General features: G+C 42.1%; 1 protein-coding gene across 1 annotated transcript in view; it reads right to left on the bottom strand.

The window, feature by feature from the left end:
* The window catches only part of LOC149469976 (uncharacterized), a 73,342-nt gene extending 52,705 nt beyond the window's left edge, over positions 1–20,637 (bottom strand). Inside the window, exon 1 of the mRNA XM_089668306.1 lies at positions 20,338–20,637. Coding sequence (XP_089524432.1) covers positions 20,338–20,473 — 136 coding nt within the window. The 5' untranslated portion in view covers positions 20,474–20,637. The remainder of the gene's footprint in view (positions 1–20,337) is intronic.
* Positions 20,638–26,738: the final 6,101 nt, after the last annotated feature.

The raw sequence follows: 26,738 nt of genomic DNA, 5'->3' as shown, positions 1-26,738 counted from the left end.
AATCAGCGACTTATAGCAGGACTGTGATATTGTGGCAGATGTTTTTATACTAGCTGACACTTTGTGGAAACCAGTGACACTAATACAGTGATAAAAATATACACTGATCACTATACTGACACTGGTTGGGAAGGGGTTAACATCTAGGGTGATCAAAGGGTTAAGTGTGTGCCTAGCTATGTGCTTGGTGGACACTAGATGGTGCTGGTACAAGGGGAAGTGATGGATCGTGTTTCCAGCTCTGCTCTGACACACGATCGATCACTCCCACTTTCAAAACATAGCTCTGCCTATGTAACCAGGCATAGCTCTGCTGTTCCTCCCTGCCCAATGATCTGCGGGTGTTGGTGAACATCCGTTTGCTGGGACTTGCAGATCGGGTTCTGCTGTGACAGTTCACAGCAGAAGTGATCCACTGGCGGTACGTGCACGTCCCCTATGGTGGAAGTGCAAAATCACACACATACATAATACACACACACACACACAATTTTGCACAGGAGAGCCGCCCTGTAGCAGTGGAACTGCTATAGAGCAGTCTTCAATCGGTTCAAAAAAAAAAAAAAAAAAAGGATACAGGTCAATAAGATGAAGGGGTACCACCAAAAAAGGAGAAATACAAGGGCTATGTGAAAAAATTGTTAAAATGATCCCATGACCAGATTTACAAAACAGAATTTATAAAGGTTTCGGAATTCTTAAGTGTTCAGAGTTTGAAATTTATCACTATAAAAAGGAATAATGGTGTCATCATGGTAGCATGTGTAAGAGAATATTCTTCTAGGAGTGGTAGAAGATTTATGAAACAACATGACCTAGGATTGGAGGTCTTAGTTGAGTAATAGACATATACTATAAAGTTTTTTATTTAAAAAATACTGGATGAGTTTTAGCCCCACCACAGGTGTAGCACTATGCTGTTGTCAACTGTAAATTTTAACCAATGTGCCCAGACAGCTATATGTAAAAATACAAGCTCATCAGCCAATAACATAGAAGCCAATCAGCCAATTTATACTTTCAAATATTAAAGTGTCACTAAACCCAGGACCCTGCATTCATTATAACTGGTCTCCCACAGTATAAAACATGGGAATGCAATCATTTTAGAAAATATAAATACTGCTTAATACCTTTTCTCATCAGCAGCTAGAGCAGTCTTGTGACTATCAGTTACCAGCAGAGCACTAGTTAAAGCTTGTAGGAGAAGCTTTCATTCTCCCCTGATTGTCCTATGATGCTACAGCACCCCTAACCCTCGGTCTGGACAGCTCCGATCTGATCACATGCACTCTACCAGCAAAACTGAGCATGTGTAGCTTGCCCCCCCCCCCCCCCCAAGGCTCTGTTCTATCAGCAGATAGATTAGGGACAGTAGAAGGGGAAGATCAAAGAAGAGAGGCTCAAACATCTTTTTTATACAATGCAGAGGATTAACCCCTCAAGTTCCACAGTGAGTATAACAAGCATGCTTAACTGCATATACAGACTGGTGTTATTGTTGTGAGTTTAGTAACACTTTAAGACCTATATCTAAGCTAAATGCTTATTTTCACATTTTGGTTAAGAGTGGAATAGTTGAAACTGAATCGCTCATCCCCCTACAAGGGTTAACTGATCATTTTGTCTAGGGAATGAGTCTTCCTAGCAGGGACAAAACCAGGAAAAACCTGACAGGGGTTTTAGTCTTTCCTTTATCTCAACTGAAAAACAAAAAACAAAAAAAAAAAAAAACACACGTCTCTAATCTTCTGGTGATAACTTTTTACGATTCAGAAATACATTTTATTTTCATTGCAACTGAACCATACCAGGTTTATAGGTGTAATCCGCGCAGTGCTAAGGAGCAGCTGTATGCATGTGTATTGTATCACTGAAACACCAAACACAAACAGGAGGGAAACAAAGAGATCCACAATTTCCAAAAGATATGGAAGACCATTAAGTTTTTAAACTACACAAATAATCGCTCTTCTGTTTCTATAGATACACTCTAATAAAACACCCACTTATTTCTTTCTGTGACGCTTGTTACTTGAGAAACAATACCAGATGTTCAAGTGACTGTCTTAGACTTCCTATTACATGTTGACACGTTTCAGGCGATGCACACACCTAGTTCAAATAGAAGGAGTATGAATGATGGAATACACAGAGGTTTATGACAGCGGGTGTGGCTGCTACCAAGGATTCACCAGTCTAGAGGTTTCATATAAAATACCTGCCGACCCACGCCTCAGAGAGAATGCCTAATAATGGGTGTAGAGAGATACACCTACAGGGCAGAGCATGGCATTAGCTAGCAAAATGCAGATTTCAGCTTTATGCATTACAGACAAAATATTCTGGAAGCCAACAAATGAAGATATGACAACGCTCAACTCTATGTAAACAATATATGCATTCGCAAAGCATGTAAAAACAGAACTTCCGGTAAAAAAAAAAAAAAAAAAGTTAGGGATTAATAAGATCTAGCACATTATTCTATTTACGTTTATGTCAACAGGATAACTGGGATCTAGAAGTCAATTGTTCTCCATGCATAGAGCCTCTTTTATAATTACTTTTTTTTTTTCTTAGAATAGAATTCCACTTTAATAGTTGAATTTGTTTTGGACAAGATAGATTCAACGTTTTAAATTATATTTGCTACGTCCAATTTATTGGTATCCAACCACGAATTGCAAGCTTTATTTTTGTGATAGTTATATAAAGCATTTCTGTTTTGATGTAATTCAAAATTTAGCATGCAATCTCTAGTGCAACCAGACAAAACCGCAAAAAAATAAAAAATGCCCTAGGCATACATCAAATAGCTAGTCTACTTGAAGAAGAGATATTGATTTTGAATGTACATTATACACCTGGAAGCCGCAGGCTTTTAAAACGTCAAGCACGCAACCCTTCCACCTGATATGTACATAGCATAAATTACTTTGCTATATGCAAAAATAGTTTATGATATCAATGATTAAAATCAGTTGCCTGAATATTTCCATATAGTCCTGCCTGATCTTCGGGAAATCAGGCTGATTTTGGCCTTCAAACAAACAATCATGATTCTATGTCGGTTCATATGATGGTATGACCTTCTCCAGAATGTACAAATCTGCATATACTTTTCTGACTTGTTTGTTTTCTGAACAGATTTGCTCATTAAAACGTGACTAGAGAAGGCCAAAATAATATTTTAAAATCTTGCTTACTACTATTCATGTGATCACTGATTGGCCAGTCAGTGATCACATGATCGGGACTTCACACAGAGATCCTGTACAGCGATCAGTGTTAACGGTGCTCCACGCACAGACGGGGAGGAAGTTTATCAATGGCCACCCGCTCCTGCAGGGGCGGACTGACAACTCATGGGGCCCCCGGGCAATAGGGGATCCTGGGGCCCCTGTGTCCTTGCCCAAACTCAAAAAACCTATAAAAAAAAAAAAAAAAAGTGTACCAGGGGCATCTCATGGGGCCCCCTACTGACCCTGGGCCCTCAGGCAGTGCCCGAGTTTCCAAATGGTCAGTCCGCCCCTGCGCTCCTACAATGCTCCCGTACGGCCATTTATATACATGGACCAGACAGGAAGTTGTTAAAAAGAGACACTTGTTTTATTAGTTTAGGACAGTCCCCCGACCCCCTGATAGTCATCTTGGCAGCCCTAACCACCACCACTACTGCTTTTGTTGCAGAACATCCTGTGCTTCTGGGTATGGGAGAAGAAAAGTGACCTACTATGATGGTGTAGTACTCGGGCCTAGCGGACAAGCAGTGTTACATTGCAGAGGGTGACATGGCTGCTCCACCTAGCACCCTATACTATACAATGGTTGGAATTTTGGATCCAGCTATGACAGAGGAAGGAGCAGTGGAGGAGCACTGGCAAGGGGGAGTATCAGTGGGCCCTGGGGGACACTTTACATTGTCTTGGTCATAACTCAACAGACACACATACAGTACTTACCTTCTTTTCACTCCCCCACTACCTTGTTCACTTAACTAAAAAGAAAGCCCTTTGCCCAGAAAGGGCAAACTACATGTTTTCTTTAATCTCTAGAACTTAAATTGTTTTGACCAAAGTTAACATCTGTTTGAACATTTTTAAATGCTCAGCTTGAGCTGCACAGTTTTCTGACAGATTTACTTTAAAGTGTACTGGTGGCCAGAATATGCACACTAAAGTATTTATATACTTATTCTGAACAGGGATTAACAGTGCTTCAAAACAAGCTATCATTCATCTCTGTAGCTACAGGCATTATGGGAAAAATTGATCTGTAAAAACTTCAACAATAGAGGTGAAGAAATCCTTTAACAACAGAAACTAGCCAGAAAACCACCCCGCTAATGGAAACAAAGTGTTTCTAATCTTTTAGAAACAAATTTAGGGCTTGTTTACATGGTAAAATCTTGTGCGATTGTTAAAATGTTGCATCTGTGTGTAGAAAGTGACCGTTCTAGCTTTTTTTTTTCACTTTATTGAAATGTCACAGTGTAACCTTTCATTCATTTCTATGCACTTGGTGTGGCGCTTAGAAACACAGATGGAAATGGAGCTGTGGGCGAGCTGGGGTATAGGCCAAAAAAATGTGGTCACAAGTTAGCCTGCAGTTTCTTGTTTGTGTATTCTTACCTCCTTGCTGCAGTGCTGTTCCTTTCACATGAGTGGTTTGTCATGTGTGCCCACCTATGGGCGTCATCTGCTATTCTCTGGGTTTTATTTCCTTCCCTTCCATCACTTCCTGGCCCGCCTGCTAGTTTGCTTGTCTATATAAAGACATGCTCAGTCTAGCCCACTTTGCCTGAGCAACTTCTTAGTTCTCTGAGCTCCTGTTTGTTGCATACTTCTGTGTCCTGTATCTGACTACACATGTACTGACCCTGGCTTTGTTCACCAACTGTGCTTGTTTTCCATCCATCCTGACCTCGGCTTGTCTATCGGGTTTTCTGTTGTCTCCTCCCATTGTACTCTGCTCATGCGGGAGATCTCCGCATCATCAGCTGGGCGTACCTGGTGACCACGACCTGGTCCATCCCCACCATCAGGGGCTCCGGTGAAGAAGCAGGCTGTGGCTTAGACTCCGTGCCCTGGGGAATCCCAAGTTAGCAATCTACAAGGGCTCACTACCACAGGTGCTTGCCAAATGCAGATTTATACATTGTACCACAGCTCACCCAAAAGCTGCATGTGTGCCCTAGTTCTGTAAACTACAGGTCTCCACACAGATGTGAACAAGTCCTTAAAGTACCACTGAAAAGGCAAAACTTTTTTTTTTTTTGGTTTTGGATAGAGTGGAAAGGGATTGGAATGCTTGTCAGGTTTTTACTACTGTCTGTGTCCCAGTTAGGGAGATGCACCCTCGCTATTTGTCCCATTTATGGTTTTCATCAAAAGCAAAAGAATATCCCAAATTTTGGGTTGTTAGCAGAAGATAAATAGAGGGGAAATCTTCCAATGGTAATTGTGATGTCAACAAGGACTTCCTTCATTTTGGAAGGACTTTCTCTTGCTTCCGGTTTTTATTGTGGGACAGAAAGGGAAAGGGAAGGAAAGTAACCACAGGAGAGGGGTTATAACCATCCCTTACTCAAAATGGAAAAAATAAATAAAAATGTTCTCTTAGTTCTGCTTTAAGTGTTTTTCTTGTGATTGTGGTGGATCTTTGAGAATTATATCACATCACAAGCATTTAGAGAGGTCAGGAATGGCTTGTTTAACAGCTATTTACTGCCTCTTAAGAATACATCATTAATAACCATAGTCATGGCATCAGGTCCTTCAGTGAGCCACTATAAATAGCAATGATAGGCTGTGCACCATAACAACAAGGTTCCAGTTGATTACAGCAGAAAACGTATATTTTGTTTGATTGGTATGAATTTCACACATTGCAGAATAAATCAATCATCAAGATGTTTAATTTGCCAAATGACTTTATAATTATTCTGTGAAATAGATTTCCCATGTTTGCAAATAATCCCTATTCCAGTACATAAGCATACCAAGAAATTTTTGCTCATAAATAAACAAATTTATGTTGCTGAGCAACTCCCGGTAATGGGTCACTTGGTCATTTGCTTCTAGTATACCTAGAAACTATTTACATTAAAGGGGAAAAATCCTTGTGAGCTACGTTTTTCGATAACTCAAAAGCAGATGGTGAAATATGATTAACAGCAGAGCATGTGCTAAAACTAAGAGCAGGAAAACAAGCTTTGCTGTAGCCGTGCCTTAGAAAATAATGTACAGAATGTGCTGCATTTACCTACCTACTTAATCTGGAGCCAGTCATCCAGATGCCAAGCCACAATACAAACAGTGTGATGTTACTTTACCAAGGCTAAAACTGGATCCAACTAAACAGCACTTCTATTGAATAAAAAATAATAGCAAAAAAAAAAAAAAAAGAAAAAAAAAGTATCAATATACAGCGTACCTATCCTTGGAAAACCAAGCTAAAACCTAACATGGCATAGTCTGTTCTATAGAATATTAAAAGGGATTGAAGTATCTATCGTCACTGGAGGGTTCTGCCACACTTCCAAGAAGTGGATGAAATAGCACCAGTTCTGAGCGATAACGGCTGTCCACAGCACATATGATTCTCAGTCCTGAGCAGTTGCTTACAGGATATATAAATTTCAATAATTTCCCCTGTGTAGAATACAGTGAAACTAAAACATTCACTGCAACTCTGAAAACTCCCATAGCTTGCAATGCAGTGCTGTTATCATAAATATATCTTTCCCCAATGGCTGCTCTAGCCCTGAAAATTATACTGTGACTGTAGTTTCCAGTGCCTGATGACTCAGCAGCACTAAAGAGAAGATCATGTCTTCCTGGAGGGATAACAATATAACATAACCGATTTGCTGAGCCTGCACGCTTTGACCCTTACAACTGTCAGCCACCAGACACTACTACCCGATTAAGAAATACCTAACCAAATCTTATCTTAAGAACTCTCCCAAAGCAGCATGCTAAAATTGTTCATTCAACTCATCTCAAATCGGCAGATGTCTGCTCCTCCCAGTGTTCTACCAACTCAGCTTCAATGGACAAGGATAACCACGCCAGACTGGCCTATCAGTGGTTAAAAATCAACTTTATTTTATAGGAGGTGGTGAACTCCAGTCAGAAAAGGCAGTTGAGCACTGCACCACGACATGTTAACCCAAGTGCAGAAGCTCCACAAAACAGACTCAAGTTGTAGCATTGGACGATGAAATGGACAGACAAAAATTGCAAGACTTGTTGAAAATGTGCTCTATACTGACTGAACATATAGATGATCTGGGAGAACCAATCATGCAGAAGCACCCTGCGTACAACTGGGGCCACGAAAACCCATAAAGTGTAGTCACTTGGTAACTTCTGTATTAAACTCCCTACTTGGGATGGTAACACCCTGCAAGGTCGAATGGGTACACAGATTTAAATAACCTTAGCCACCTGCAAGTCACCCAGGCCTTTTGCAGACAAGTATTTGGATTATATCCACAAGACTAATAAACTACTACTATACTATTCTACAAGAATAACAAGAAGGTGTAAAGCCTTTAATCCAGTCTACTCTGCTTTATTTAACATGAAGACCTGATTCACCCTAGCTTGCCTGACCACACTCTATTTTCACATGGCCGATATCCAACAGCACACCTTTTAATATCGTGTGAAAGTGGGGGATTTTTTTGCCGATGCCAATTGCAACTCCATCACTGACCCAGACACTTTACCAACAAATATTCCACAGGTGACGATCACTGGACAAGGCATATAATCCTTCCACCCCAAAGAAATTCATCCTTGGGTTGGTTAAGTACTGCATATGTTCAGTTATTTAATTGAGCTTGTGGCTCGCTTCTTGGCTCCTCACACCTGCCATTATTTACCTCCAGTGTTTTGCGGATACTATGCTTCTTGTTGATGGAACACTGGGGAAAAAAAGTGAAGTCTATGACTAAAAGGTTATTATTTCTTGTTTTATTTCCTGCTCATAATGAGCATGCTGTTTGGACCAATTCATTCTTCTATTCAACATTAACTTTGTGTTTGCACAGGTGTCTCCATTAGTACACTTCTTCTCTATATGTTTTTTATTGTATATCATAGATGCAGCCATTTATTTTCAGCTTTCATACACTGGATTTCCTTAGGCCACTCAACTCCAATCTACCCTCATCTATCCTATCCATCTTTTTGAACATTAAAGGACTTAATTTCCCTCAAAAAAAAAATTTGGATCCTATGACATTTAAGCATCTAAAAAGGGGAAGATGTAGACTTTTTACAGGAAACACGTGTGACCCAAAAGGACTACTGTAGAATGTGCAGTTTTGGGTGGATGTAGTTCAAGGGTCTTGGTCTAATGGCAGGAAGTAGAGAATTGGCAATTTATAACATATGTGTAGCTAGGTACCGACTATATCATTATGCCATTCTGGTACATTTACATATGAGACGATGATTAATCATTTCCCCCTAGTGCTCATTACTCTGACTGCTACACCACTAATTGTTAGCAGAATTAACCACTTGCCTACCGGGCACTTATACCCCCTTCTTTACCAGGCCAATTTTCAGCTTTCAGCGCTGTCGCACTTTGATTGACAATTGCGCGGTCATGCAAGATTGTACCCATATTACATTTTTATCCTCACATATAGAGCTTTCTTTTGGTGGTATTTAATCGCTGCTGGGCACTTTGCTTTTTGCACTATAAACAAAAAAAGTGCAAAAAATTTGAAAAAAAAAAAATTTCTTTGTTTCCATTATAAAATTTTCAAACAGGTAATTTTTCTCCTTCACTGATGTGCGTTGATGAGGCAGCACTGATAGGCACTAATAGGCAGCAATGATGGGTGGCACTGATGGGCAGCACTAATGAGGTGGCATGGATAGGCGGCACTGACTGGCGCAACCGCAACTCTGACAGCGTGAGGAAAGTGCAGCTGAGAACCGGCAATTGCATTTCCCGGTGATCAGCGTGTCATTGGACACTGCTGATCACATGGTAAAAGGCCGCTGTGATTGGCCTTTTACCACATCACGTGATCAGCTGTGTCCCTCCCTGGGGGCGCGCAGGAGAGCGCGCTCTGGGAGGACATCATGGGGTTTATTTACTAAAGCTGGAGAGTCTAAAATCAGACTCCCTTCTGCATAGAAACCAATCAGCTTCCAGGTTTCATTGCCAAAGCTTCATTGAACAAGCTGAGGTTAGAAGCTGATTGGTTTCTATGCAGAAGGGAGTCTGATTTTGGACTCTCCAGCTTTAGTAAATAAACCCCCATGTGACGCCCTCCCAGAACTTGCCAGCCTCAATGTAGCCGTCATTCGGCTAACTGCGGTTGGCAAGTAGTTAATTCAATTCTTCTGACAGATCTTGGGATCCGTAGTCCAATAGCCAATACGTACTGTATTTCTGAGTGCTAATTGAACTACAACTACCGGAGAGCTGGGAACCAGAAGGTTGCTGGGAGAGCAGATATATTCTACAGCAAAGAAATGGCTTGCTTTCTGGGTGTTGGATTCAGAGCTGAACACAGGGGGACTGCTGTTCTCCTCCAGAGACAGATTGCTGGCCTACTGCTGTGGGACTCTGCACATCAGTTTAGCACAGCAGTGACAACAATCATCACACCAGGATTACATCAGCATCGGGACAGTCACTGTCCGGTCTTCACACAGACATCTCTGCTCGCTGCACTGACAGACCATGCTATCCATGGGATTGGTGAGTTTGGCAGATACCCAACCTCTGTCATCACTCTAGAGACACTGTATGCAGACACCTTTACAGCTCAGCATCAGGAGATCTTTGCTTTGAACAGTACCACAGTCTGTTTAGCTTCAATGAATTACCAGTATTTACTCTTTATGGGCTCCACCATTGCTAGTAGAAGACCATGGACACCACCATATCAGGAACTTTGAACATCACAGGACTCAAGTTGCAATCTCTAGTTAAAGGGACCTCTTCTCTATAAGACCACTATTATTAAAATTAGGATACTTATATCCATTGATGTCAGAGTATACATTTCCAGAATTCTCCACCATTGTGACACCGGAGGCCTGGAGGGAGCTGACAAGTCAACAAGCAGTTTAATAGTTGAAGCTTAATACTTCTATTTTGTTAAATGTTGTTAACCACTTGCCCTCCAGAGGATTTACCCCCCTTTCTGACTGACCAGGCCATTTTTTGCGTTACGACGCTGCGTTAATTTAACTGACAATTGTGCGGTCATGCAAAGCTGCACTCAAATGAAATGTACGTCCTTTTTTTTCCCACAAATAGAGTTTTCTATGGTTCTTGATTACCTCTGCGTTTTTTATTTTTTGCGCTATAAAAAAAATCTCCAATAGTTTTGGGGAAAAAAAATACATTTTTGACTTTTTGCTATTAAACATGTCCAGTAAAAAAAAATGGAAAAAAAAAATCTAATTTCATTATAAGTTTAGGCCAAAATATATTCTGCTACCTGTCTTTGCTAAAAAAAAAAAAAATCCCAATACGTGTAAATTGGTTTACGTGAATGTTATAGTGTTTACAAAATGGCGGTATATATACACACTAGGATTTTTATTTTTTTTTTCACTAGCAATAGCAACATTCATTAACTTATAGCGGGACTGCGGCGGGCATTCTGACACTGGGGGGAAATGACTGTGTCACTGACTTCCCCAGTGACACCAATACAGTGAATTGTGCTGATAAAAAGCACAGACACTGTACTAATGGCACTGGGCAGGAAGGGTTTAACATGTGGGGTGATCAAAGGGTTAACTGTGTGCAGTTTTACTAGGGGCTGTGTCTGTGCGCTTCACTGTAAGCACACTGTGTTGCTTGGCTGTGCTGTGCACAGCCATGCAAAGCAGTGTGCAGGAGCTGACAGGGCAGAGAACTGATTTACAAACAGTTCTCCCCCCCGTCAGTGATGCTCGACAATCACTGGGCACCAGCGAGTAATCACCGGGTGAATTGCAGCATGGGTAATGCACGCGCCCCTTACCCGGAAATGAAAATACATACATTATACATACATACATACATACACACATATATATGTACACACACACACGTACATACATATACACGTAATTTTGTGCACCCTTGTCGCCCCTGTAGCAGTACTTCTGCTATAGGGTGGACGAGAATCGGTTAAATGGTTATTCCTATTTTACCAGTGTTCTATTTTTATGTGTTAACTGGAGTTGTATATCCTAAACTAATTATTCTTGTGGTCTACTCTTTTGAACAAAACTAATATAGAGATGTTCCTAAAAAAATTGTGTCTCTTGCATTATTATCCTATACTGTTAAAATATGTCTGAACCCAGAGGGTCAGAGGTGTCGGGAGGCTTGCAAGGTCAAGGCAACCACTGGAGACAGGCATTATCAAGTGGCCCCTGCAGAGCTAACACTACATATACTACCAAATTTCTGCCAAAACTATTTACAACTTGGGATCTTTCTGACCTAAGAGTAGATAAAATTGTGGGCAAGTAATTTTATTCAGTAAGGAATCTTGGTGAGGACTCTTTATCAAACAACCCCCCCCCCCCCCCCCCCCCCGCAGATTTAGATCAGATCATATATCCCTGCACCTAAATGTGCATACATTAGTGATCTCTGATCACACCCCCATCTTCTTTTTAAATCCAAAGCTTTACACCAAAAAGGGGACTCCAATATATGGAGATTCCCAAATCGCCTAGCTACTTCAGGAATCCTTGCAATCTGCTATGCAGTTAGCACTCCTAATGAGGAACATAGATTCAATCCTGTTCTGTATTGGGAACACATTGTGCAATGGCTTGACTTCTTGAGAAAAGTTAAGAGTCAAGAACTTCAATCATTAGGCCTGGGGTTCCAGTTAATTCAGTTTTAGCTCAAGCTGGATGGGGGGGAAAAAAAAAAAAAAACAAAAAAACAAAAACACACACCACAACTTTTCCCCCCCATTTTAGAGTAAACAGTATGGAAAGATTACACCTGCCAGGTTTTTACTGTTTGCATCTCCACTGGAGGGATTTACCCTCACTGTACATCTTCGTGACTACCACACTGGGAGACATATCTGAAAACAATAAAAAGTGACTTTTTATAATCCAATGTCCAAAAAGTAAAAAAAAAAAAAAAAAAAAAAAAAAAAAAAGTTATGGATGGAGTTACAATTATGGAGCAAAAGAGCAATTTGGCTTCAATAATAAGCAATTTGGCTTCAAGACCTTTCTTCCTTATTTCCCAAGTCTAAGAAATGTCTTTTTTGGTATGGTCTTTCAACTTATGAAAAAATCCAAGGGTGGTGAAAGGAGGCTGGGCAAGGAGTAATAGGCACTAGCTTCTGTTATTTTTCTGTTCTTTTTTGCACTGCATGTGGGCATCTGCAATAATATCTATAATAATGGATGTACACCTACTCTTTTTCTACAGCTAATGATTCATTTTTGAATAGCTAGAAAAGCTACAGAAACAACAATATAAGCATCCATTTGCTTGACAATTGAGTTCTCACTTGGGCAGGTTGCTGATTACTGTAATTACCAAGCTAAATTAGTCAATTTACACTGCTTCTCCTATGGTACTATAGGGTGCACTCCTATATTGCACCACATGCAGCAGAAAGAAGGTGATGCAAGAAGTGCATATTGCTGGAATGTAGCTACCAACAAGCTGTCAAAGTGAACAGTGTGGTCAAGACAAAAACCATACTCTGTTAGGGTTGGCACCTGGCTGGTGAAACATGGGTCTTGCTGCCAATAATGACTGTAAAAAGGCTTCGTGGAACATTTGGCAGCTATATTTGTACTCTGCACTTGGAGAACGATACCTGCTTAGCTTATTTACATGCTAAACTTAAATTAGTAGTACAAGCAAAACTCCCCCCCCCCCCATTTCGGATAGAGTAAGGGAGGGTTATAAGCCCTGTCAGTTGATTTTATGCCATGTCCAATTGGGGAGATTTTCCTTCACTTTCTGCCCCATAGCTAAAATGGGAAATGAGAGGAAATCCCTGCATATTAAAGGGAATCCCTTGGGGACCCCCAGGTCACCAGAACTAGTGTCCTCAGTGGAAGCTTCCCCTTTATTACTTTTCCAGGGACAACCCTAAATTTGGGATTTTCTTTTAATTTCACTTTCAAGGATAATGGTAAACAGGACTAATAGAGAGGGTGAAAATTCCTAACGGAGGGACAGACTTCAATAAAACCTGACAGGGGTTCTAATCCCTCTTCGCTCTATTCAAAAAGTTTGCCTTTAGTTGTACTTTAAAGTAGAACAGTATATATTTGAGACAAACATATTTGCACCAGGTACCATCAGGCTGCCTTGAAAACTAAAAATCAGCCTAGCAATTCTAGAAAATTATCACTGTGCTGTTTAACATGTTAACATGTTGACAGCCTTCCTTCCACCACTCATAGATCCTCACCTACTCAAGTACCTGTGACAGATTAAGCAGCAAAGGAAAAAGGACTTTGGGGGGGTGGGGCAAAGGAAGTCTATGGGAGTGAGGCATAAAAAGGTAAGCACAAAAGGACATAAGGACAAAATTTAGTATATAACCCCCCCCTAGTAAAGGAGGGGTGTCACTGCAGGAGTAACTATGGATTTTTCCTGGTGTGAACAAAAATGTCCATAGCTATAAAAACACATATCCCCCAAGATCTGTTCCACTGAACTACTTTATTTCTCACACCTGTACATCACCTATGGACTAGAGCAATTTGTACATTTTTGATATGGACCTAAATATGCATACCTGAAATGGCAAGACAGGTGGACTTCAATGGGCACCACACAGACATTTTTTGTACAAACATTTTTTTTTTCTACTTTGACCAGTGTTAGCTTGAAAAATAATTACTGCTACAGCTGCTGAATTTACACAGCAACTCCTGACTGTCATTTTTGCCAATGAAGAAGGGCAGGGGGTATGCGGCAGAGGAGCAGAAGAAAAGGATGTACTACACACACACTGTATTTTTTTGTAATGCTTTTAGGGGCATGAGTAAAGCAGCCCATACATAAATCATATTTTTTTCATTCAACCAGTGGATTGAACAAATAAAAAAAGATGATCTGATTCCCACATGTGCACATTCAATGTGGATATGGGAATCACTCCCGCTAGGTTATTGTATTCTGGTGGTGGGAGGACTTCCCCGCCATCAGAATACACTGATCAGGGCTGCTGGCTATAGCCAGTGGCACTAATTGATCAGGCAAAGTCCAAAAAGCTGATTGTACAGAAGTCAGCCAGTAGATCAACTTCTGTACAGCCAGGGTGCCAATACATGAATCAAAATTCGCCAAGTCTCTGCTGATCCATGTGTGGCTGGCTTAAAACATTCACTGTCCACAACTGGATAATGATAGTAAAGGAACCAACCTGGCATTGCTATTAGGCTACAAGAGTCTTAAAAGGGAATTTAAAAAATGCTAGGACGTAGGGATTTTTGTCAGAGACATGCAAAGTTTCTTCTGCCAAAACATTCCTTCCTCTTTCCCCTAACGATTTTTTATTTTATATGTATACTGTATGACCAGGGGCGGACTGACCATTCGAGCAATTGGGCACTGCCCGAGGTCAGTAGGGGGCCCCATGTGATGTCCCTGGTACCTTTCATTGGCTTTTTCATAGGCTTTTTTGGGTGTGGGCAAGGACACAGGGGCCCCATGATCCCCTATTGCCCGGGGGCCCCATGAGTTGTCAGTCCACCCCTGTGTATGACCCATGCAGTGTACATTCTTGGCTCATTCTCAGCATGAGCCAGGTGTTGCAGGGTCACAGGCATATATACAGGAGTTACATCATCATTGGCTGCCCAATGGATGAAGAGGGTTGCCGTAAGATCTGGAAGAACTAGCAGTGGAGATAGTAGTGGCAGGAGAGGCAATAGTGACAGATGCTCAAACTCATCATTCCTGGAGGACAGCATAGAATACAAGGTGCTATGAAAATGGAGGAGGAGAGGGGTTTGTATGCGACATCATTTCTTCTCCTCCATTCACAAGACCCTGTGTGGATAAGAAGAGAGGAGGCAGGGATGCAACTTGCCATGCCGCAGCCACTGCTCTCAACCCAGCAGCATCTGGACAAACAGTGCTATGTGTAGGAACTGGCTTTTAGCAAGGTAGAAATCTTACACCAAGCAGCAGCCATCCAGACATAGTATACACATTATTGGGGCTAACCTGCTTAATCTGTTGCTTTGCCTTTCACAGGTTTGACTGAAACTTGCTCACACATAACCTATCCACATGAAAATTTGTCACCAAAACCCAAGTAAAAAAAGTCTCTTGTTCTGTTGGTTGATATTCATTTCCTTAGCACAAGACTGAATCCCATTTTTGCAAGGGCAGTTTCACAAAAGCCCACATGCTAAAATGCATGTGGGCTGGGATCCATTGTGTATGGGCAGTGAGGGGCTGTGTTAACACAAGGAACTATTTACCACTTTTATTTATTTATTTTTTAAGAATAATTTCAGGCATGGCTCTCTGATACTGTACTCATATACCATGAAAACTGGAAATCACTGAAGTAAACATCCCTACTCCAGTGATCTCCACTTGCTTCCCAGTCCTGCTCCCAGCGGTGGCACTCCTGAGCACAGGTCAGCCATTGAGCACAGGTGTCATTCAAAATATGCTAAGCTTTTCTTGAATGAATGCAAAGCATCCTTTGACAAGCCAGAGAGGCAGGGCAATGACGTCATTCTCTCCACCTTTCTGAATGGTGCCTGTGCCAAAGGGCTGGCCTCCTGTGTTCAGATTGACTCAGGCCAACCTTCAGCATGGGTGGAGCAAATGGAGATCACTGGAGTAGCGGTGTCTACTTCAGAGATTTCTAGCATCCAACGGCATAAACCAGGTATGGTAAAAACATTGGTCCAAGCTGGCAAATGTAAATGTGTATAATATAGCCATATGGAATTTATCTTCAAACTTTATGGAAATGTCACAATATTACATTTCATTCAACTCTATGCATGGCATCATGCATAGACTATGATGACATGTGGTGCAGTGGGTTATACCGAGTAAAAATGCAGACATGCTGCTTTTTTTAAGCAGCATGCACCACTGCACATATGATGTGAACTATGCAGATCAATGCAGCCCCACTTATATGGTGTAAAAACGCACCTTAAAAGGTTTAATAGCTCCTCAATTGTATACCTTACTTTATGTGGTTATGCTACAATCTTCTGATTTGTAGCTTCCTTTTTTGACTGCCAAAACAACATTTTAAAAATGTCCTTGTAACCATGACAAAATAGATCAGAAATTATGATTTATTTCCTTCTTAAACGGGAAGAAGTGGGCCTAGTCATAGGTTGCTAAGGCACCAATCACTGTGCTGTGGGAGGCAGTGTACACATGTGCCTTCTAAATGGAAGTCCTGGAATTTTCAAAGTGCTAGTATGGCAGATCACAGAGCTGGCATTTTAATGCATCTGCTGTAAATTGTTGGCATTAGGTTCCTTTTTGTCACCTAGCCAGGATGCAACTATGACACCTGCAATGGCTAGGTTTTGAAATTTCATGCTCCAGAGAGAACATTCTTGTCTTTGGATAACTACTGAGTACCGAGTATATACGGTATACATATTATGGGAGCTTACATGCATATACTCCTTCCAGGTCAGTGGAAACAGCTAAAGATTGATAAGGATGATGTTCCTGTAGCATCTAACTTAAACAGTAAATGACAGCTCCCACATTTCTCCAGGAAGCTCCTTCTAAAAATTTCAAACATCTCTAGCATGGTCAGGACTTATAAAACGTCTTCCTAATGATGTACTTGTGAAGGTCCTAAACATCTAAAAAGGAATTCTAGCTGGTTGCACAGGTATTGGTCAAATGACTGCCAGAGGTCCATCACTATTTTCTCATGCATGTGGCTACACTTTTTATTTATTTAAAAATTGATTACAGGTATTTATATATAACGCTGGCAGTTTATGCAGCGCTTTCCATATAGTACATTCACATTAGTCCCTGCCCTCAAGGAGCTTATAATCCAGGGGTCTCCTAACTTTCTAAACAAAGGGTCGGTTAACGGTCCTTCAGGCCTAAGGGGGGCCAGGTTGGGGCCAGTAGTAGTAGAAAATGCCCTGAGGTCAGTGGGAGGAATAGTGCCCCATCATTTGTGTCAGTGGGAGGAATATTGCCCCGTCATTGGTGACAGTGGGAGGAAAAGTGTCCCAAGGGCCAGATAACAGCAAGCAAAGGGCCACATCTGGTCCCCAGGCCACAGTTTGGAGACCACTCTTATAATCCAAGGTCCCCATTTCACATGCATAAATACACATATGAAGGCCAACTTCATGCAGGGAAAACATGCAAACTATGCAGATAATGTCATGACCAGGATTCTAAAGCCTAATACTCACTATGAGAAAATTGGCCGAATGATTGTTTGATTTTCCATGAAGTTGCGTATCATGATGTAAATGAGAATGATACTAACTAGAATATAAACAAAAATTCTTGAATGACAAACATAACTGCATACTAACATAGTTCGATTATTGTCACAGAAAAAAATATGCTACTGTTCACCGTTTGTAGCTCTTTACTGATCCAGAATACAAAGTTCTTATATATGATTTTTATTTTCATTGCCCTCTTCTTCTGGGTCGTTCTTTGTTTCCGAGCATGTGCGGTATTATTTCCGTACAATTACTGTATACATTGGATGAAAATTGGAAGTTATGTTACCGAACAAGAATTTTTTTTCTAGCTCTGGCATCTGATCAGTGCTCTCAGTCAATGGCTGCAAGCACTGACCGATGTGTTCTAGCAGGGGATGGCCCCCCTCTCAGGAGGACACAATAGCATTGCAGGGAGATTGCTGAACTAGCAATGCATAGTTAGTACAGACACCTCCTCAGCTTTTTTTTCCTTTCAGCCCACTAGGTTGAATGAAAAAAAAACGTACCGTGTGCAACAGGTATTAACTGGGGACTCCGGTGCTGCATGGCCAAAGTGCCAACCACTAAGCCACTGTTCTACCACAGTTGAGGAAAAATTCAGGAATTTTTTTTTTTTTTTTAGCATGAGACATCTGCAGCAATTTTACTATTCAAATCAATAGAATTCTTAAAAAAAAAAAAAAAAACCCACAATATAGAACAACACATCAACACAAGCATTATGGTGTAAATAAAACCCATCTACTTGATACTAGCTTTCAGTAAGAGCGGTACTTAGTATCTAGAGAAAAAGAAAATGTATCAGCAGTCAAGTCTGCTAAAAGTCTTATATTGTATACTGGCTTTGTTCACAGTGCAGTTTTAATTTATTTTAATGATATCATTCAACAGTGGGATAAAACCACGTAATGGTTCTTGTTATAGTATGTTGTACAAATTAAAAGCCACTATTTACTTTGAGAAAAAAGGGTTAATGGTCATTTTCTCATTGATTGTGCTTATGACAATAATCTGAGTCATACATTACTTGTAGATGTTTAGGACACTCCACATCTAGATGAGATCATCGTTTAAAGGTCTGACATCAAATCCACTGAACAAGAAGGGACTGGCTACAACTATAATCAATTTTATTGACTTTGCTCAGATTGTGTGGGTGCTGTTCCAAATATATTGCAACGTATGCTAGTTCATGAGCACGTCCTCTTCCTCTAATCAGTTGAAGTTTTTTTATGTAATCATCCAATTAGCATTTGAAATGGCATATACTGTTTTGTATTAAGTTTAAAATAATTGCTGTAAAAGTTTGATGGTCTTGGCAATATTTTTTTCCTGCAACCGTACAATTGGGTAAATATTAATATTTTTCAATTTCTACCTAAATTGTATGCAAAGGCAACTTTTCTTTAGGATTTGGAGTGAGTGTGTTGAAGGGTTAGAAGGTATGTCATTTTTTTTTATTGCGGTTTGTGTCCCTGCTGGGAAGTTTCATCCTCTCTTTTGGTCCTGATGACCATCTTTGGTACAGAAAGTGATAGGAAAACAAAAAAATGTTTGAACAGAGAAACAGTAAGAGAGTGGAATTCTTCCAAGGGGGACACCTGTTGTGGAGACAGATGTATAAATGGAGACTTCTCCTTGCTTTGGAGAGATATTCCCTTCTGGGTCTCCAGGACAGGAAATTAAGGGAAATCTCGGCAAAGAGACACAGACCACAAAAAAAAAAAAAAATGATTTTACCAAAATGTAAGTGTTTGTAAAGTCTGTTGCTAAAATTAGTCCCAAACAAAGTTCAGTAAGTAGGTGTTGCTCAGAGCACTCTGTGCTGTAGTCATGGTCAAAATAACTTGCCACCAGGGGCCCCCGGGCAATAGGGGATCATGGGGCCCGTGTCCTTGCCCAAACTCAAAAAAGCCTATGCAAAAGGTACCAGGGGCAGCTCATGGGGCTCCCTACTGACCCCGGGCCCTCGGACAGTGTCCGAGTTTCCAAATGGTCAGTCCGCCCCTGCTAAAAAGTTGGTGTAGAATGTTTTTGGAGTATGCATGCCCCGGTCTCCCTCTGTTATCAGTGATACCTCTGTCAACCACAATAGGCCAGAGTAATGATGTAAAGCTGGCCACACACTTGTGAATTCCAGCTAGTTCATGATGAACACTGCTTGGATGGCCCCTTCCTGTCTGATATCCTTCAGTTGAGAAATCTCAGGAGCTAGGGAACAATTGTGGGCCAAACAGTGACTACATCCAATTAGCTGCAAGCATTGTGACAGCTGTTTCCCCAAACTTCAGGAGGCAAGGTTGCTTAATCAGTACTGGGTGGGTTTAATGGTGGGAGGGGGGCAACTCAAGAAGTATTTGCTATCGTCTTAAAATATAAAATACCTTTATTCTGTATTTGAGAGTAGTTTTAATTTGTCTGTCTCAAGATTTATCCGATTTCCCAAAACTTATGAAATCACACCTGTGCATTTTCCCATAAGCCCTTCCCTGTCAACTTAAAAAAAAAATACAAATGAAGATAAGACAGCACAATATTATAGGTAGATCTCATTACAAGGAAGTGTTAACGATAACCAGTACAAGATAACTTGCAGTAAAAAAAAATAAAAATGTTTGTCATTTCCTCCTCTGACAAGCAATCCGACAGGTCCATAAGCTGATCTACCATAAAATTTTAATGAATGCTGCTGATCTCTGGGTAACCTTGGTTAATGAACAAATCTAGATCTGTACTGTTCTGCAGGGATCGATAAGGACCCAAAAAGATTAATTAAAGCGTAGGCAATATCAACACGCCCTGTATATCTTACCATAAGAAAGGGTTAAATGAGAACAATCAATGCAGCAACATATAACAAATACTGATGTATGTAATCCCAGTCACTAACCATGAAAATCCACGGATGTCTTCTTGACTGCCTGCGGCTTCATCCATGGTGGATTCTCTGCGTACAGTGAATTCTGACTACTTTTCTTTCCAAAAAGCTTATTAAGAGTCCCCTGCATGGAGCTGTTCTTCTTCATTTTGGTAGTCAATAGTCCTTGTTTAGAATAGAAATAGTCTAGCAGCAATGCATGTTTCCAAGGCAGTCCAGGTAGATGGCAGAAACAAACGAGCTGGGTCCCTGTAGATTGTACGCACCAGGAATAGAAAGCTGAGTCTCACCTTTGCAGCAGGTAAATAGCTGATTCCTGTTGGTTCAGTGCATTTGCTTCTACCTGACCCCACCCTCCCTTCACCAAACTGCACTAGTCACATTCCTGCTCTCACCTAGCACCACCTTCTAATGGGAAGACACGGCCAGGCTTTAACCTCTCTACTACTAGAAGGTTAAATATTAACTCATCTCAAAGTCGCATGTTTGTGTATTGTACATAGGATCCTCATTACTGAGGGCTCACCTCTAGTGTATTACCTACTTTATAGGGAGATTTTCAAAACCTTATAGATGGAAGTCCTCATATAAAATTGGGTCCTTAAAGTCACTTTTTTCCTTTAGGCTACATTCACACGGTTTGTAGATCGAAGCTCCAAAAAAGCTCAATCTTAAAAAAAAAAAAAAAAAAAAATCAATTTTTCACACCTGATCACGCGAACAGGCACCATAGAGAACAATTGTTTTTTTTTAAGTTTCAGCATTTTTGGAGCTCCGAGCTTCAAGCTGCAAAACGCTCAAGTGTGAATGCTACCTTAGGCTACTTTCACACTGAGAAGTTTTTGAAGCGTTTTTGCATTTAAAAAAAGTGCCTGAAAAGCTAAAGCAAAATGAATGCGAATGTATATCCATGTATGTTTTTACACTGCGTTGCAGTATAAAAACTCCTGCTTGCAGCATCTTTGTGGTATGTTTGGTGAGTTAAAAAAAACACCCCAGAAATGCCTCTTCCCATTGAAATCAATGGAAAACACCTGAAAAGCATCGCAAAAAAGCCTCTGAGAAGCGTTTTTGGTGCAGTTTTAAGTCACGTGTCCTTTAAAAAAGCTCAGAAAGTGCGGTAAAACTGCCTATGAGTTTTTGCAGCGGATTAGTGTGAAAGTGGCCTTAGGGTAGACTTGTGATTTGTTCACATGGCCAGTTATTCGCAGATTGCTCTTCAGAGGGCATTTGACAGGTTGTAAGAAAGTGCTATGTGCCATTTAAAGTGGAGCTCCACCCAAAAGGGGAAGTTTCACTTTAAGCCTTTGTCCCCCACTCCCCATTAAGGTTTGGCACCTTTGGGGAGTGGGGGAGAGAGTGGGTACCCGAATTTGACAGGTACCCGCTCCCACTAGTGTTGTGATCGCATAGGCAATCAGAAGCGGAAGTTGTCCTCCCCCCTCCCTGACAGGTCCCAGAAGACTAGGAGACCATGCACAAAGAGCAACGCTTCTCACGCATGTGCAGTGGACACCCAACTGTGAAGCTGCAAGCTGTTACAGCCGAGTGCCCACACTGAAGATGCTGGCACCAGGGAGACGGCCGGTGAAACCAGTGGTGGTGAGGACACTACTGGACCAAAGGACAGGTAAATGGCTGTATTTTAAAAGTCAGCAGCTACAGTTTTTGTAGCTGCTGACTTTTATTTTTTTTTCAGGTGGAACTCCACTTTAACCCTTTAAATGGCACATGACACTGCAGCAAATGTGTGCATCGCATAGGGTTGCAGCACAGCCCCATAGACTTGCATTGGTGGTTGTAACACCTCCTGAACACAACAAGCTATTTAAACTTTGCTGCGGCCACAAAGCACAGCATTGCAGCTGCGGCATGTGTACAGCCTGTCATGGAAATTTTGTATTGTTGGTCGAACTTTAAATGTGTCATGTATTCGTGTTATTCATATGTCTCTCGTGTGGCTTAATTAAAGCTCTGAAGGCTGCAATTGGGCCATGCGCATGTACAATGTATGTATTACAGTACTCGGCTTGGTAATGGATGAGATGGCAGATCTGCGCTTATAGACCGGCGTGTATACCACCACGGCATTCCATGCGAATGCCGCTGTCAGTAGACCGTGGGCCTGTATCCACATATCAGCAGCATGGTACCACGTGGGCTTCATAACGCAATGCGCAAGCGGTGTGAACTCCACGTGTAGGCTTATGCATATCTTACAACCCATTACCAACTTGAAACTGTATCTGGGATGGATGTGTTTTAATAAAGATCGTATCGGGCCCATCCAGGTACAGACTGATATTTTTAGAGAGTGCTTGTACAGAGAATGTACATACCAATAGAAGATAGTAGGACAGGAAATATGACCTCAGATGGCTCATAGGGGGGAAGGGGAGGAAGTCTGCTGACCTCAGAAGGTTCATGGGGGAGGACCAGTGATAGATAATAGCAAAGGCTATGCTCCAATTGGAATGTACATCCTCTGTATAAGCAATCCCCATTGTATTGTTCGGTGGGAGGGATTGACTTTATTCATGTGGGGGGCATGTGTGTATTCTTAATAAAACAGAGAGCTGAGCCTAAAATCAGCCCCTTATGTGAGTTGCAACCAGCCTTAGAGTGTCGTGTGATCATTCCAGGGTAACGGAGCTCCATCACCCACAAATTCAACAGAACCAAAGTATTTGGATGGGCAGGAATCGTGTAGTTTGGCTGCAGTCGTGGTAAGCGAGATTCACACAGCTTTATGGGGGATTTCTGCGCATCCAACTGCGAGTACTCACGGTAAGGAGAAATTCGTTAAAGCGAATTTCCAAGACAGTTTGGCGAGCCTGGTGGATACTAACGCGTATTCTTGCGTAGCTAACCTAGAACGAGGGGGGAATGGCCATCATGAACTAGCAAAAAGTATGCCGGCACATTTCAGGTCTCTCTGCCATTAAGAGGATCGCTTTTTGCGTGTTCGTGTGGCTGATTTCGCTCTCTGTTAGCTAACAAGAAATACCGCTTAACAAGGACCTCGTTTTTTGTCCTAAACTCTTGATTTTGTGGGTGAAAGACGAGGGTTTGTCTCTGCGGAGAGCAGCAGAGGGGTGGGTTTTGGTTGGCTGGATTTGGTCAAGTTTAAAAATCTTCCAACCAAAAATTAAACGGGTATATGTTTTAGTGGGTAAAAGTTGTTGCATAGTGTTAGGTAAGTATTTGTGGGCTGTAGGTACTGTGGTGATTGCTTTACCCCCCTCCACGTGAGGTAATTATTACAGTGCTGAAAGGCTTAGGTTAATTGTTAACTGTTGTAAGATCTCTGTGTGTATGTAGTCTGTACAATGTTTTGTGGTATTACTGCTCCCAGCAAGCATGCAGCAGGGGGTCCTTTCTGTAACATGTGCATGTTAGTGTGATATGTTGGTGTTTTATGTCCGTTCTGTGATTGTGCCCAAATTGTGTTGTATGTGTGCTTCATATTGTTGTGTAATTGTCCAGTGTATGTTCTGTCTAAAAGTCTGTTTTATGTAAGAGGCAATTTTGAGGCTAGAGGCTGCCGTGTGCTTCCCTGTGGGGGGCCATTCTAGCGTTACCATGTGCTTCCCTGTGGGGGGTCATTCTAGTATCTGCCATGTGCTCCTCTGTGGGGGGTCATTTTCTTGACTAAACCACATGGACTCCTTTTGTTTGGTGGCCATTTTGTTGGCTACCAAATGTGCAGTAATCTCTATGCAATGTGCATGAAGTTTCCTATATGCATTTGACCCATATTGTGTTTTTAATCCAAATTTTTTACAGTTTCATTTGTTTGCTTTTAGCTTTAAATTTGCGTATTGCCAGCCAATTTAAAGTGTATTAAGCGAGTTTTCCCTTCACGTGTTCCACATTTAATGAGCGCGGTGAAGTCTGGGTTTTTGCACATAGATTTCTTGTATAGTGATTATGTTTTTCTTGTGTTTTTCCTGTTAAAAGTAGTTCCTTATTGTAAAGCGGGTTTGTTTTAAGCTGCTGTGTCGCGTGTTTCACGTCCAGCAGACTTTTTGTGTAAACGGTTCTAGGTGGTTGCAGTAAAGATTGCGTGTATAATGTGGATCGTTTAGCGGTGCTGATAGGAGTGATTTTTGAGTCAGCAACAAGGTTACTTTTGGCGCAGTTTTTCGGTTTACCTCGGTGTAATTGTTTTACTGTGAAACGTCCCGTGTTTTTCATAAGGATCCACTTTGTCCTTTTTAACAGTTTTTCAGGTTGAAAAGAGTTTTTTTTTCTGTGTGTATTAGGAAAGTTTTTTTCTTTACACAAATTTCCTAAAGGTCAGTTAGCAGGTTTCTGCCCAACCAGTGACCCCTAAGTAACATCCAAGAACCCCTCTTTTTGTTTTGACTTGTGTTAGCTACTGTGTGCAGGGAGAGAAAAGCCACTTTCATCATTGTGCGGTGTGGCCTGCCAAACACAGTGGGTGATGAGAACCACATAAATTACGCTGTGTGAGTGGGCGGTCCAGGGAAATCCTGGTTACCACAAACACTTCGGGTGGTCAGGATCACACAAATTGCGCTGTGGGAGTGGGAGGTGTGCTCTCAGTCTGACCGCCACTTGATGCGCTTCGGGTGATCGATAAGTATCACATAAATTACGCTGTGCTGGGAAAGTGGTGGAATCAGGCCTCTCGGTAGGATCCCACCGAGTGCTCCAGGGGGTAAACAGGTACCCGGACGCGGGATATATACCAGTGACTAGTCACGATGGGCAGTAGTCAGTCCATGAAGAGAGAGGGGGAACCAGCCCTCTTCAGGGTAAGGACAGCTGCACAACTGATGAAGGTGAGTTTGGGGGGGAAGTCTACAGAACCCCTCAAAAGGTGGAATAAATGGTCGAAGGGTACCAGATGGGAAATTCCCCGGGAAGGTACATTTGACGCATGGAGGTGGGAAAAATTCATCTCTGAATTTGGACCACGGATGCAGGCGTCAGAACTAGAGATCGCACAGCTATGGCTTCACAGGTCAATCCGATTAGGGAAGCAAGGCATACATAAACTGGTGTCTGTCCGGAAGAACCAGGTGATGTATACCTGGCCTCCAGAGGGAATAAAACAGGAGGATCCGGTGTCAGAGGTGGAGGAAGCTCTTTCAGGGCTGACTCTACTAAGGCAGGCAGGATCAGGGTCTGCTGGGGTTCCCCAACAACCAACAGTGGCTGAGATAAGTATAACTGCACCTGTCTCTTCTGTTAGTGATGTCACTCTTGATGTACCTTCTGTCTCTATGCCTCAGCCTCTACCTCTACCTCTCCTTTCTTCCTGCTTCACCCCAGCTCCTTCTGTTTCCAACTATGAAGCCTACTCAACAACCGATTTGCAGACTATCTGTGAATCAAGGGGAATAGACACCCGGTTAAAAAACAGGGCGGATTGCATCAAAGCGCTACGAACCACTGATCAGACCCCTGCCCCCCAGCTATACCCTGATCTGAGGGACCTCAAACCTGAAGGTGCAGTAAGCGAGGTGGTTAATCTAAGCCCACCGATGAAGCTGGGCCAGCCCTTGCACTCTTCCCGGACCGAGGCCTATCCAGTCAGGGTGCAGCAATTTGAAGGTCCTCCCAATGCACGGGGGGAACGGACTTTAGGGGAACGGGTAGTTTGGCATGTCCCCTTCACCCCGGCAGAGATCCGCACTATTCTGGCTGAGCTCCCGGACTATCGAGTCAATCCGAGAGGATTTGCTCGAATGTTTGAACAAAACCAGTTCAGCTATGGTATGAGCGGGTCAGATTGTGCACAGATCCTACGGGCAAAGGTGGGCATGGAAGTGGCCAGTACAGTGATTGCAGGGTGCTCTATAACCACACATGAGGAGATGACTTCAGGGGGCAAAGAGTTCTGTACACAGCTAAAGGCAAAGCTTCCAGAAATGTATGGTGCTACCTCTACTACGGACATGATGAAGCTCACCCAGGGTCCTAATGAGGAAAGCGCCTGCTTCTGGCGCCGTCTCAAGCAGACGGCACTGGATGCGGATCTGGAAGTTGGACCTGATGCTCCAACTGAAGGGGTAAAGGTGACCGCGACGCACATTCTGTTGCGGGCCAAATTTTTGGAAGGCATCAATATTAAAATTCGGGAAAGGCTGGTTCTGGCCCGACCCGAATATAATGAGATGTCTATCCCTGCTATCCTTTCCACTCTTGCGGCAATAGAGAGGGAAATGGATAGAAGAAAACAAGACAAGGCCAAAGTTCTTATGTCCCAGACCCCACACGAAAAACCAAGGGATCTGGGTCACAGGAAGGATAGGCCCCCACCCAGGTGCTTCCAGTGCCACCAAACGGGGCACATGAGGAGGAGCTGTCCCCAATTACCTAAAGGTCGGTGGCAGTTCATTCCTGATGAGTCCTCCGCCCCTATGACCACCATGGTAAGTAAC

The sequence above is a fragment of the Staurois parvus genome, unplaced genomic scaffold, assembly GCF_062004578.1.
Source record: "Staurois parvus isolate SC_StPar_1 unplaced genomic scaffold, SC_StPar_1.0 ptg000056l, whole genome shotgun sequence".
Taxonomy (NCBI): domain Eukaryota; kingdom Metazoa; phylum Chordata; class Amphibia; order Anura; family Ranidae; genus Staurois; species Staurois parvus.
Note: the sequence above shows the minus strand (reverse complement) of the source record. Positions and strands in the feature narration are given on the sequence as shown.